We start from the raw sequence: 15,224 nt of genomic DNA, 5'->3' as shown, positions 1-15,224 counted from the left end.
TACCAAATTTTTTTGATTTAATGTGTATATGTGAATTATAAATTTAAATGTTGAAGAAATAAAACTCATGACTGGTTTGCAGACTTTGGCAAAAAGTAAATGAATCCCCAGTAACAGAAACCATACTTATAATATATTTCTACACATATTTGATTTCAGAAAATGGTCATTATGAATCAAATACCTTGACCAGTTGTATTCTTGAGGTTCCTTGCTTTTTCAAGATCAAAATGTGTGTCGTCTACTTCACAGGCGGTTACAATCATTCGTAAACATTCTGTTGCAAATACTCGAGTCGGCCATCTACAAGTATATACAAATAAGTTACACAATAGTATTTGAAGCATTCAGTTGCAAATACATGATTGACCATTTACAATTAATACAAAGAAGTTTCAAAATTATTTTTGAAACATCCAGTTGCAAAAACATTAGTTGATCATTTTATAGTTTAATATCAATAATTGGACAGTTGGTTAAATGTATTGTATCTTTTTTTTTAATTGTGAACAGAGTTTAGTAACATTTTTTTTTTAAATAGGTAGGCACTGTCCTTTCTTAATATCTAAACCTAAGAAACAAATAAAACATTCTTATATTTTTCAATAAAGAATGGGTGCAAAGTGGAAATATGTAATCTTGAATTATAGATATTCCATTAAAATAAACAGGGGGAGGGTAAAGGAAGATTTATTTAATTTACATGGATCAAGGGTAATTTTGTTTGTCCATTTGATATAGGCAAAATCATTCACACTATGTTACTTTGAGGAAATTTAGAAGTCTTCCTTAGCACCTCCCCCCTCCATAATGAAATAGCTCGTACAAATAATTACTTTACTATCAAAAACCACATCCATTTTACTGGAATAGCCCTTACAAAAATGAATTTGATATTATACATTGTAATATGAACCTACCTAGGAGCTACAGTAGGATGAGTCACATCAACTTCTAAAGCAGTAAATGTTTCATCGTCATCATCTTCATCTCCAGAATCTTTATCATCTAAATCATTATCTCCATCCTGTAAACTACTTGTTGTGTCTGAAAAAAAGATCCATCTCATCAAAAGTCATTTTTCAAAAATTGAATTGCTTTTAAGGTACATAAAATACAGAAGAATATATCCTTGTGCAAGGGATGTATACTACTGTAAATAGGAAATTTTCACTGTAAACTTTTTACCTTGAAATTTACCGTACACGAACAATTCACTCTTCATAAGGCTATGAAATGCAAATAATGAACAGCCAATATCTAACTGCCTCATCTTAGGCCAAAACCTCAAACAAAATCCAACACAAAAATAACCAATATAAGGGATGTATATTATATGTTATTCAGGTTTCAGACAGGGTATATAATGTGACATTCAGCCGGGAATGTCACATTATATACCTTGTCTTCAACCTGAATTACATATATATTACGGATTACCCTTGCCTTAATGTTTTTCTAGTACCAGGTATTTGTTAAACATTCACCATGCAGTATATAATTTCAGTATATGCATATCGTTTCTTAACATTTTGAGCAATTCTTTTAAATGCAAGTTTTTTATCTTGACAACTATTTTTTTTTGTTAAGAATAATTTTTTAATAAAGTTTTTAGATTTCATGTATACTGTTTGTATGTTTGTGACTTTTTATGTATTATGACTTTTTTGACAACAAAAATATTGAAAACCCAACCTGATATTTTTCGCATACGTGAAGGATTTTGTAATTTGCTGTGAAAATAATTTTATCGTGTATGCAATGATTTGTAATAACATTCTAAGACATTAATTAAGTATTTGATGTGTAAATCGAGTTATTTTAAATTAAAAACGTATTATTGACGGATACACGTCATTATTTTCCCTCTATGAGCCTCTGACAATTCTTTAAGTGTTCTGTATACCTTAAGACTATGTCACATAATAACATTCCTTATGATGACATTGTTGGGGTTCCAATTGGGATAAAAAAAAAAACATCATATATACCCAGGCAGTTTCCTGAATATATACTGACATCTCTGTATTGTTATCCAATCACAAAACTCGACACATTTGTAATCCGTAATATTATTTAATGTTCACAGTGTCAGTTCATGAGATATCAACATCTGTCTTTGGTTGAAGAAGTGAATGTAATTTCTTTATTTTTGTCATTAGGTTACTGTCTAATTGATTGATATATATCGGAGCGCTCCTTTTATACTTGTTTGAAAAATACTTTTTAAATATACAGGTTGGAAAACTTCAAACAATTTATTTTTTTTTTGCTAGGACTGAAAATTACTTAAAAAGTTGTCTAGAATACTGCAACAAGATGAGGTTTTCAAAATACAAAACTATCAATGTTATACAATGTTCATTTGTAATACTACAATAAAAATTCTCTTGCAAATTCAAAAAATTTTAATGTGTACAATAACTGGAAATCAGTTCAGTCTAAATCAGATTGACTGATTGCAAAATGATATGATTTCCAAAAATAAAGTAAAATAATAAATTAGTATGTGTATTGAAATTAAGCTTACGATGGAAGTGTTGTTCTTAATCACATTTTCTTCACTAACCTGTTGACGCTGAAAGAACATCTTTAAGAAGTTTCAGCCAGCGAGTGAGGTTACGGGTGGCCAGTGCTTGCAACAGGCTATCAATGGTGTCCTGAACGTCAGATATCAATTTACCATCCGTCTCTGTATCCATCATTCCAAACAGTGCCCCCTCTAATCCTGTGTCAGTAATAAATGAGTCAGGCTGTCCTTCCTTCCCTTCACTGACGGCCAGAGTAAGGGCCTGTTCACTGACCTCCCCTGCCTCTCTTGTCACCAACTGACGTAAGCAACCTACGGCAGCTCTTCGTAACAATAAATGACCACTGGCTAAATTCTCCTGTAAATAGTAAAAAAAAACATTTGTACTTGCGTATACATACAGATTATTTAATTTTTCTTTCCTGAATTTTCCTGTATTTTGTGTTGCTCAATCTTTAAATTTTCTGTGTAATGCTTAGTGCTCTTTTGTCTTTCAGTCTTTTTTTATTATTCATGTTGCTTTCTGTCTTTTTAATTATTTTTTTATGTCACTTTGGTAACTTTTTACTGTTTGTTTCAAAGAAGTGTATTGTAAGGGGAATAGATACCAAATTCATTGGCTTTATCACAAATTTTTCATCTGATGTAAAAAGATAATTAATGGTGTGTTAAATAAATAAGTTCCATAATTAGTTGCAATAGTTACAAATACTCACACAAAGATGGGGAACCAATGATGTGAGATTGACATGACGGGGAGCAAACATATGTAACTGCTGTAGACATGTGATGGCCTCAGCATTGACTAAAGAGTCCTGATGACACTGCATAATTGCACAACACACCATACAATACAATCTAGCTGTTGCTATGGAACCACTGTTTCCTGCAATAAAAACAATTTTACTTTATTTAGGATTCATTAAACTAGTGTCTCAATTGTCAATCGTTTAACTAGAGTCACGTAGCAGAGCTAGGTAAACGGACATATGCAGCAGTAAAACCAAGTTTTACATAGGCCAAGCTGAAAATACAATACATTTATCTCCATTCTAATGCAAAACTAACAGATTATCAATTGAAGATGTTTTTTTAAATAAAAAATCACATTAATTGAAAATTCTGCAAAACATTGTTCTCATCTTTGCAACCTCACAAGAATGATGTCATGGATAGAATTCTGGCATCAAGGGTTAGCACCAGACATTAGTTGACTTTAAGTACGCTTCAGAACGATATAAAATTTGATGAAAAGATAATTTCAGGTCAGACTTCTACTCGTTTTGTTTATCATGGAAGCAATCAAAAGCTTGATTATAAATTAATTGTATAAGAATTAACCCTTTTGCAAAATTACTGTAATTAATTCAGTAAAATTGTTGAGAGGCATCATCTGATGATATTTACACTTTTTTTTACCTTGTAACTCAGGTCCTAATGACGTTATGAGTGCCGACAAACATTTCCCCAGACACTGATGAACATCTACTGTAGAGGGAGGAACTGTCAGTAATAACTGTAACACTAAGGTCAAGGTCGGCTCCACATAACTCCGGAACATTGGACCTCCTGAATCAGCTATCAGTCCTAAAGCATGTAATGACCAAACCTGAAAAATAAAATAATAGGTCATTGTACGTATATATTTTTTCCGAAAATTTGATCTTATGACATATTTTATAGATGATTAGTTCTCCTCTCACATTGTGACATCACTAATAAGTTCTGCTCTATCGTCACAAAGCCACGATATAAGAATTACGGAGCAACTGAGCAGTAATGTAAGTGAAGAGTCTACAGCCTGCATTGGTAACAGGAAAAACAAAGTATTAACAATTCTTTTCACAAAAAATCTTATGTCAGATCAAATTTCATAGTTAGTTTAACTGAAAAATACCTGACTGTTAATACTTTTAATGAAATCAGACACAGACTTTTTAAGTAGTAAAACATTATGCTCTTTTCAGCTTTTCTGCATGACACTTTCTTTTGTACTCTTTGGTTTAAAGTTGGGAAACACAATTTATTAATTTACCTGCACAACTGGTGAACTTGAATCTTGTGCTAGGGCTAACAATATGCTAACACTTGTATTCAGATGTTGTCCTGACCCCATCCCTCCAACATATCTGTGTAAACAACCAAGAGCTAGAGAATGTCCAGTCCTGCTAACTACATCTCTGGCTGACTTCAAACTGAAATACAGGTACAACATATCATACAGACAAAGTTTGAAGCTACAAAATATCAAGTCTGTATAACCAGACTGAAATTGAGTGTTAAAAGTTTAAGATCAAGTCTTATACAACACTGAAAAGACTTTATGTTGATATCTAGATATATTATATTGGCCATTTTTTCTTCTTCTTTTATTTGTATGCTGTCTCATTATGGATACTCCCAACATATCCATTCTTTCATTTATGGAAACAGAAATCATCTAACCTTGCTACGACCATGGATACCAACCTATTAAAGCCACCTCCTGATATATCTCCATGAATACTAACCAATTGAAACTACTGTAAATTCAGAAATTAAAGTATGCATTTTTTATTGTGAATTCTAGACCAAAGGCAAAAATGTGAATTTTAAGAAATGTGATTTCAAAAATTTGTTGAAGGAAAATCAAATTATGAATGCAAGTTTTTATCATTGAGAACCTAATACTGTCCCATTAATAATAAAATGCTCCGCTGGGGCGCAGCTTGATACGACCGCAGAGGTCGAACCCTGAACAGTTGGGGCAAGTATGGACACAACATTCAAGCTTGATACAGCACTGAATTTGGATTGTAATTAAATATTTGACACAGCATAGGTTTCTGACACAGAATGAAAGTGGTCTAAGAACTTAAAAATTTTCAATTTACCTATTCATACATGTGATGGACTGTGAAACTCAGATCAGGAGATTGGGAAATTTTGGTCAGGAGATTAGGACTCAGATCAGGAGGTTTTTAATCGACATTAATTTTGTTGTAAATGTAACCGTGTGCTGTAAAAATGGTCTTTTAAAGTGTGTTTTCTTCAACTTTCCATCCAATTTATTATGTTTATAGTACCCTTGTACTTATAAAGTTTCTCCATCTTTATATTCTACATGTTCAATCTAACATTGTTTTTTTCCAGTATGTTCTTTAAATTTTTAACTTCATATTCTATAAAACAATCATTGCAACTAGAACATTTTTTTAGCTGTCTGCAAATAGTTTTTATTTTTTTTTTTTCTCTTGCAAATAGTTTTTATTTGCAAACTCAGAAATTCATTCTATCTGTAAAGTTAGGGTCATAGTTATTATATAAATTTCAATTTAAGCCTTAAAAGGAAGTATAGAATCCTCAAATAATTTTCAAATTATTATTTTTTTATTTGTCCTAAGACATTTAAAATCATTTAATAACCATCCTTTTATGATTATTTGTTCAATTTATATTTTATTTATATTCTTTTAAAAATTTTCATTATTAAAAGGAAAGTAACTTAAAACAGGATAAATCAAGGGAAGTAACCCAATAAATACACAGTTTTTGTTACACAACGGCAGTTAGCCTGAGGTAAAAATCGTTGCTTACCAGTATGTTTGACACCCAAGCTGACAAGTGAAGCCATATAATTATGCATGTTAATTGATTTACAGGTAAAATATAACTTCAGGTAATGTCAGTTACACCAGATGCCTGAGATAATATGTTGGGCAGAAATTTTTCATTCATGAAAAATTTCATACACGGGATTTTTTCCTCTTCAACGGGAGGTCGGGAGGAGACCCCTGAAAACGGGATTATTGTACTCCCGTCGGGAGGTTCACATGTATGCCTATTCAAACCATATCATTATTATTTGCTTTTATATATAAATCAGAAATAACCAATTTAAAATGGAAAATGTTAAAGAAAAAAAAGGAAAAAAAAAATCCCCCCCCCCCCCCAATTTTTTGAACCCCCTTATGATTCACCGCCCCCAAACTCAATCCCAGCTTTCCCTTTGTGGTATGGTACCTTGCACTACAATTTCAGAGAGATTCATACACTTGAACACAAGTTATTGTCTGGAAACTAGAAAAATGCTTGTTTTTTGGCCCCTTTTTGGCCCCAAATTCCTAAACGTTTAGGGCAATTACCCCCAAACTCAATTCCAGCTTTCCCTTTGTGATATGGAACCTTGCAGTACAATTTCATAAAGATCCATACACTTACAAACAAGTTATTGTCATGAAACTAGAAAAATGCTTGTTTTTTGCCCCTTTTTGGCCCCTAATTCCTAATATTTGGAGGAAATTACCCCAAAAATCAATCCCAGTATCCCCTTTGTGATATGGAACCTTATAGTACAATTTCATAAAGATCCATACACTTACAAGCAAGTTATTGTCATGAAACTAGAAAAATGCTTGTTTTTTGCCCCTTTTTTGCCCCTAATTCCTAAAATTTGGAGACAATTACCCCCAAAATCAATCCCAGCATTCCCTTTGTGATATGGAACCTTGTGGTACAATGTCAGAGAGATCCATACACTTACACACAAGTTATGTCTGGAAGTTACAAAAATGCTTATTTTTGGCCCCTTTTGGCCCCTAATTCCTTAACTGTTAGTACCATAACCCCCAAAATCAATCCCCACCTTCCTTTTGTGGTATTGAACCTTATGGTAAAATTTCAATGAGATCCATTCACTTAAACTAAAGTTAGAGTGCGAAAACTAATGTGTATTCGGACGACGACGACGCCGGACGACGACGACGCCGGACGACGACGACGACGACGACGCCAACGTCATACCAATATACGACCACAAAAATTTTTTTGCGGTCGTATAAAAACATGGCAATAATTTCTGTACACTGTCATTTCTCAGTGAATACAAACCTATTAAAGCTACTTTGTGCCATATCAGCAATAAATCTACTATCTCCAACCACCTGAGCTATTCTACCCAAGGCCTCTCCTGCAGCACATCTTAATATAGGGTTCTGGCTCCCTAAAGCACCCTTAAAATAAAGTAAGATATATGCTTAAATATACTCTAAATTCTAGTGTCTCTGATGAAAATTCTCATAATGTGTTTAGATTATCATTCTACAACACAAAAATTCTATTCAAACAAATATTGCTCTGCAAATTCACAAAAGAAAACCTCAAAATCCTTCATACTTGCAATATTTTACTGCAAAGTAAAATCACTTTATTTCTATTCTATTTGTTCACATTGTTTAGACAAAACAGTGAAGTATTGAAACATTTTAATTGACAGTTTTTCCCATTTTATTCGTGCCATACAAGAGATAAATCAGTAAAGACTTTACCAATATGAGATTGAAAGCTGCCTGTCTAACTTCATCTGGTCCAACACTGGTCTTTGTATCAGCCAAACTCTGAAAATAGGAAAGTCAAAAATTATAATCAAGTAATAAAGTGTTCATTTAACTTTAACAAACACAACATACGTTTTCATTTCTGTTTCATCTGTTGTATAAACTTATGTTATAACTTAAGTATGTACATGGAATCCTCAGTTAATTGAAACATCTCCCAAGAGCTGCAGTACAGTAGAATCCATGTACACTCCCTATCAGGATTAATGGAGATGTGTCACTAACTTCTGTACAACCCACTACTAGGACTACCCCCAACCTAACATCAAGGGAACGTTAGGACACCTGGAAGTCTGTTATTAGGGTGGAGAAAACCAAAGAACTCTGCGACAACCACTGGGTTGCTCAGCTGGAACAGACAACCAAAGAGATATCTGTAGATTTATTAACCAAGCCCCAACAGTACCCATTCTAGTTTGAACACAAGTCTGGGTACCAGAGATGTGCTTGGGAGGGTCAAAATCACCCTTCTAATGAACTGGAGATTCCAGCACCCCAAGTAAGGATTAAACCAACGACTTCAACACTATAGCCATGGGTCTTAACCACTGGGCCACGATCTCACACTTTGATTGTTTGAAACACTCATTCTTATTAAAGTGTTGATTTACCTTTAATGAACACAACACTGCAGTAAAAATATTCATCTGTACAGCCTGTTGTCTGAATGATTTTGCTTGTCTAATGCATTCATTAAAATGTTGTAACATCTGAAACCTGTGTTTGTGTGCCACGCGTGGGAAAACTGATCCATATAACTTGACAGAACTATCAATAACTGCCACACCTAATGGCAGAGGTCCTGGAACAGGGTCACTCTGAAAAACAATTAGTAGATATAAAACTGTTATTTTCTGTAATTTTTATCACACAGAAAGTCTTTGTTATCTGTTATTTTTTATATAATCATACTTACTTTACTTAACCTAGCTTTTGTAATTTTTTCTAAAGTATTGGTTGTGAAAGACTAATGATGAAAGAAAAATGTAACCATAGGGTTAACACAGGGGATCATGTAGATTTTTGTTTAATTTTGTGCCCACTCCCGCCCTGGAAAGTTGGAAAAATATCCCCCTGACCTGTTGTGTTCTTGAAATTGCTTAGTGTTTATATGACCTTGATGCATAAAAGTATATCACAACTTTTTATTTAATGACTCTTACAATATAATTTGACAAATTTGATTGAAACTTTACAAAATAATGTGGATTCTTTTAATTTTCGTGAATTCAGAAAAAAATTGTAATTGTCGTGGTTTTGCCAAATTAGATAATTTGTATTTCATTGAACATTTAAATTTGTGGTTTATCTATATCCACGAAATCCATGAAAATTGGTATACCACTGTAGTACACAATTTGTTGATATTTACATTAAGCGAGAAGATAAGAATACGACAACCTTGCAAAATTTTTCAAAACTATACTTTTACTTTTGCTCATCATTGAAGGCCGTACGGTGACCAATAATTGTTAACTTTTATGTCATTTGGTCTCAGGTGGAGAGTTGTTTCATTGGCAATAATATCACTTTTCTTATTTTTATATCTTAAAATAAATATGTAGGGATTATAAACTAACAAAATCAGCTGATACCAAGTAAACATTAAAAGGACAAACAAGATCTTACCAGTGGACATCTTTGGTATAACGAGTGTGAATCGTGTTCTAATGCTCCAGACCCTGATGCACTATTTGGTTGCAGCTGAAAGAAACAAACTTGAAGTTAGAACAAATATCAATAATCATTAAAATGAAAAGTTTTTTGTACGTTCAACAATACAAAGATAACATTTATCTGAGCGCGGAACTTGACACTAAACATTTGCTTTAACAGGTCAATGTAATATATTTTGCTGGTCGTTTTATATCTTACCAGTGGATCTTGTGTTTACCTACAGAAGCACAGCTATTTGTGCCACACATCAAAACCTACAGCTCCTTGTATGATGTAAATGTATTTTAGGCATAATAATTATACCTGTGTTTTAATAACTTTAGTCATAACTTGTCACATTGGAGGGTCTATTTAAAATTTGGGAAAGAGAGGATATGGGATGGATAGACAAGAATTTAGTCATTAATTTTTTAACTTCTTAACCTTTTTTTTAAATAAAGATATTAAAGATATTCAAACATTCTGTTTTATATATTGACAAAGTGTTAATGGCTCCAAAGACTTCTTCAAAATACTAGGTCAGACTTAAGGGCTCATGTTTGTATTTTTTAAAATTTTTGACAGGTTGGATAAAGAAAAAACTTTGGTTTGAGAAATATCAACATGAACATCTAATATTTAATTCACAGGAAATAAAACAGGCCCCTGTTTACAGCTGTCAATGAAAAACAGACCATCAATTATTCATAGAAAATAACATGTCATATCAAAAGATAAAATTATACTCCATGCTTTTTAATCAAACAGTTATCTAAGGTTAAATATCAGAAAAGATATTAAACAAAGCACAATGATGATTTATCATTGGAAAAAAATAATCAAAAGCTGAAGTCAAAGGTATGCATCATGCCATGGATATAATCAACACTTTACCATGCAGATTTTAAAACATACAATCTGTTGAAATATGAAATTACTGCCAAGAATAAACATTTCATATTTTTTATAAATTTTCATACAAGAATTCACAGTCTCATTTTTTGACAAGTAAAAATAAAAGCTTCTATTTATTTATAAACACACTTCTCTTAAATTATGAAGAAATTCTTACAAATGCTTCAATGAATCTAAAATTCAGCCGAGTTGCATTTTGATCCAGAACCTTATTTAAAGAAACCTTTACCAAAGTAAAAATGAATTAAACAAATCAAAAGTATACTATGTCAAGGTCACCAAAATCTATAAGAGAATTTCATGAAAAAGAATTTTTTAAACAAAACCAATCAAAAATGTTTAAGAAGAAGAAGTATGCAACTCGGCTACGAGAAGCCATGCGGACATTGATTCATTCATTGGTTAGTCAGTGTACTTACTACATTCGAATCCACTTTACGTTCCGGTTCAAACTATAATAGTTCACACAAAATTAAGTAAATTCTTTGATCTAAATTGATCTATTACCATGACAGCTAATTATATTCTTAACAGATCAATCTTTCAAATTTAAAATCACCAGCATACTTTCAACCTTCGTTCATCCAAACAAATCATATGACGTGTGAAACAAATTCTATTAATGAAAAAGGAAATTCTTCAAGCAATGTAACAATGAATTTCTAAGTAAAAAATGAAAAAGTAGAGAACAATGCTTTCATGTTTTTATCAATTAAAAAAAAATTAATAAATCCTGCAATAGTTTTATTTCATGTATGACTTAAAACTAAGCACTGGCCAAACATGAGTTGTATAAAAATATCCTTTTTAAAAACTTGAAATTTAAAGATTAAACTATCAAAAAATTAAGTGTTGTTAAGCATACTCAAAATTTCAGAAAAAATCTTTTTAAAATCAAGGACAATTATTATATTGAATTTGAAAGAATAATTATTTTTTTTTTTTCATTTTTCAAGAAACTAAGGTCCATGACCCCTATTATTATTTCAAATTTCGGAAGTACTGGTATTTATGATAAGCAATTCTCTCATTGCATTTTTAACCAATTCTATGGTTAATGTTTCCTCAATAAGAAAAATTACATTTCCCCTATATAACTCATACAAAATAACTGTGATTTCGTTAATTTCCATGTATTGATTTCATTAATTTCCATGTATCTTAACGAAAAGACAAGGTCCATGACCACCAGTTTTTATATTGTAATTTGTAAGTACATTGACACAGAAGTCTTTTACAGAAATTTAAGAAAAATCTTTTGTCGAAAAATTTAGACACCCCAGCTACCTTGATTCAATGAAAAAGTGGATTTGTTGATATTTTTTGTAACAGTTGCAGGATTTTTTTTAAAATTTCAGGTTACTGTATCAATGGATATGAGACTGTAAATTCTATACGAAAATGTGCCAAACAAACAAGAAAAATAGGCAATGCAAAATGCAACATTTCGCAGGATTCATAAACAAATATATTGTGGTCTGGATATTAGTTAAATTAATAGCATTTCAATTTAATGGCTGAAATTAGGTATACATTTATACATATTTCTTGTTGTTTTAATAAAATATTTAATATTTCCCATCTGGTTGCTAAGCACATGCTTGCTGTAGCTTCATGGATTTTAAGGAATACTTAACAAAGATTGACACACCTGCTGCATTATTTGAATCATTTCCAAGGTTATTGAACACTTAACTAAGGTCATGATCAAAAGCAACCTGTTGTATACATATCACTTAATTCACATACCAAACAATACCATCCTATCATGTCAAATTTAAAACAAGGAGATTGAAAGAAAGGTCAGCAACACATATTATATGTCAGACAGACATATATAATCCTTACAACAATTCTACTAAACAAACATGATATGGTCATGCATCGTTACTAATTTTTCACTGACAATACTGAAAATATAATACCTAAGTCTCACTTCCTGTGACTTTAATTCCAGACAAGACTATTTCAATGATTTAGTTTGACTAAATTTGACCACAACCAGAGGGACTTACTATGGATGTTTGATTTCCCTTGGAGGAATTAGATAAATAATGGGATTCACCATCCAGTATTAAATGGTAATGCTATAAGTACCATGCAGTTTTGTTTGAAATAATCTCTGCAACAAAATATAAAGCAAACCTCATATACTGATAGAATGAAAATGTTTGGTTGTTGTTTTCTTTTTTCTTGTTTAGTTTGTTTGTCAAAATTCCAAATATTTAATGTTTTTCTTCACTTTTTTCAAAAAATAAGCAGAGTTGTAGCTATATATAGTTCGCAAATCGTCAAAAAATATCACAAGGACCATAAAAGTATTGGTTCTGTAGCTAGCAGAGTTGTTGTTTACAAAAAACTGAATTCACCAAAAAAAATCTATAGTAGATGCCATCCTCATTTTTATGTAGTTTGTGAGTGGTTTTTAACATTACTTTCTGTAAAAATATCTTAATATAAAACTTTTTTGTTTTGCATTCAGAACTACAGAGGCTCTTGGTAAACCAACCACACTGCATCAGAAATGCTCTCCCATTACAACTGTAAGATTCAGTGCGCCAAGGTTTACCTTGTTAACAACTACAAAAAGCAATGTTATAAACCTACTGTTGAGGAAAGAGTCGAGAGTGACCTTCTTAGAAAGTTTTCAACTAGAAACCTAGACCACTCGACAAGAAGTCCTTCCTTTTATTCTAGAACACTCGACAAGAAGTCCATCCTTTTATTTTCCAAAAAAATAAACAAAAAAGTACATAGGCAGAACAAAGTGAAAGTTGATTTTGTACAAATACAGAAATGTCCCGGCGTTACAGCAGCATTATTTATATACCTGATCTTCTATAGCTTTATGGTCAGTTTCCTGTAACCATGATCCTAATATAACACTATCGTCCACGTGACAAAGTGATCTCAGCAGTGATGTCGTTGTATTGGCTGGATTATCTGTCAATGTAAACTCGGCCACCAGCTCTCTAAGCAATACTGTGTAGGTAGCTGTAACAATAAACAATAATGTCACATAAGAATTTTTCTGTCAAGTTTTCTGAAACATTAGATTAACTACTGTAATGACATAAAAAGTTGTTTGGATCTCATCAAATTTATTTGAGAACAGATAGTTCTAGTGAATATGATGATAATGTGATGGTGTCATTTCACCAATGAAATTTACAAAATATTTTAATTCAAAGCAAACAAAGATCTTTCAATTTTCATTGAATTTTATTATCAAATGTTTGCTATCTAAATTTTATAAAATTTCTTGTATTAAACTCAGACTCTACTCACATAATCATGTGACATTTAAATCTGAACCTACCCTCAAATGTATCTGGAGGAAGTAACGACAAGACATCATATAACCGTAACCTAACCATAGCAGCACTGGCCTTCAACTGGGAACCACACTGTTTTATAACACCAGGGATACTGCAATATAAACATACAGTACATTAAGACTCAAATATTTCTCATGATAAATACTGTAAATTATGAAATTATTGCCATATTTTTATTATCAAGAAAAATGTAACAGACAGACATTCACAATTATTAAACCACACATTCTTACTTTCATTTTAATCCTAGTCCATTAGTACTGTAAATTCAGAAATTATTGCAAGGTTTTTATTATTGTAAATAATGCTACTGGATAATAATCGCAATAATGAGAACTCTGCATTCTGATATCTGATACATATAAGTGTATGCAGATTTTCCTGAAATCGCAATAATAAATCTCATCAAAAACCGCAATAGTAAATGCACGCAATAATTTCTGAATTTACAGTAAGGGCTATTCCATTAAAATGTATGTGGGAGGGTAGGAAGGGACTTTCAAAATATCCCTACAACCAAGAATCATTTTTTAGATAATTTTGCATTATTGTAATAGACACATACTGAAAAAAGACCCATGACCCACATTCAATAATTAAACTTCCCTTCCTACCCTCCCACATACATTTTAATGGAATAGCCCTAATTGAATTCCTTTTAACCATAGATGTGTATGATTTGTAAACTATCATCTGCGGCACCTAAAGGATTGTTGCTTCTACAATTAATCAGGCAGTCTGTGTAATCAGTAATTGATTGACTGCCGGTGTTTAACGCCACTTTCAATACTGTTGGCTATCTCTAAGTGGTCAGTTTTGATTGGTGGAGGAAGCCAGAGGGCCCAGAGAAAACCACTGACCTTCTGCAGGAAAACTGACAATCCTCTTCAATTAATTATGGAATTGAATGCACCTTCTATGTGCCAGATTCAAATCAACTACAACCTCAGAGTTGATAGGCTAGTTATACAGAAGATGAACTACTTATTCTTTGACCACTCTGCCACTGAGGCCCTGCGTAATCAATGAAGCCAGGTAACATTTATAATACTTTGCTTATTGTTATGGACATAGTTTTAAAGGATCAACATATTTTTTATATGTGAATCAAATCTCAAAGTTTAAACAGTTGATATAGTACCGACTTTATAGCCATCATGTCATGGAAAAAATGTCCGCTTTTTGTTATTGAAAATACAAAATACTTTTAGGCATTTTTATTGTACTTACTGTGAAAACATGAGAAGCGCACACTCTAGAGGGGCGAGTAATCTTCTGATAACATCCTCCGTAACCAATTCTCTACAGTTCAGCAAGAAACTGTACATAGCTGTTATCAAATAGAAAATTACATACATAAACAAAAAGTGCAAAGCTGTGAAAATAAAAATAATGGACGTTATATGATTT

The 15,224-nt window shown here is 32.1% G+C and overlaps 1 protein-coding gene across 14 annotated transcripts in view; it reads right to left on the bottom strand.

Annotated features, from left to right (window-relative positions):
- The window catches only part of LOC127739262 (HEAT repeat-containing protein 5B-like), a 70,237-nt gene that overhangs the window by 15,290 nt on the left and 39,723 nt on the right, over positions 1 to 15,224 (bottom strand). For 13 of the 14 annotated variants that reach the window (XM_052250892.1, XM_052250894.1, XM_052250895.1 and 10 more), the window contains 14 exons: positions 15,045 to 15,144; positions 13,796 to 13,905; positions 13,307 to 13,470; positions 10,896 to 10,928; positions 9,535 to 9,609; positions 8,517 to 8,723; positions 7,837 to 7,905; positions 7,400 to 7,521; positions 4,566 to 4,725; positions 3,950 to 4,139; positions 3,247 to 3,416; positions 2,570 to 2,888; positions 921 to 1,047; positions 185 to 303 (listed from right to left, as the gene is read on the bottom strand). In XM_052250892.1, coding sequence (XP_052106852.1) covers positions 185 to 303; positions 921 to 1,047; positions 2,570 to 2,888; positions 3,247 to 3,416; positions 3,950 to 4,139; positions 4,566 to 4,725; positions 7,400 to 7,521; positions 7,837 to 7,905; positions 8,517 to 8,723; positions 9,535 to 9,609; positions 10,896 to 10,928; positions 13,307 to 13,470; positions 13,796 to 13,905; positions 15,045 to 15,144 — 1,965 coding nt within the window. The remainder of the gene's footprint in view (positions 1 to 184; positions 304 to 920; positions 1,048 to 2,569; positions 2,889 to 3,246; positions 3,417 to 3,949; positions 4,140 to 4,565; positions 4,726 to 7,399; positions 7,522 to 7,836; positions 7,906 to 8,516; positions 8,724 to 9,534; positions 9,610 to 10,895; positions 10,929 to 13,306; positions 13,471 to 13,795; positions 13,906 to 15,044; positions 15,145 to 15,224) is intronic. The other variant, XM_052250893.1, reaches the window with a different exon arrangement.

The sequence above is a fragment of the Mytilus californianus genome, unplaced genomic scaffold, assembly GCF_021869535.1.
Source record: "Mytilus californianus isolate M0D057914Y unplaced genomic scaffold, xbMytCali1.0.p SCAF_4, whole genome shotgun sequence".
NCBI lineage: Eukaryota > Metazoa > Mollusca > Bivalvia > Mytilida > Mytilidae > Mytilus > Mytilus californianus.
The sequence above is the reverse complement of the archived record's forward strand: the minus strand, read 5'-3'. Positions and strand labels throughout refer to the sequence as shown.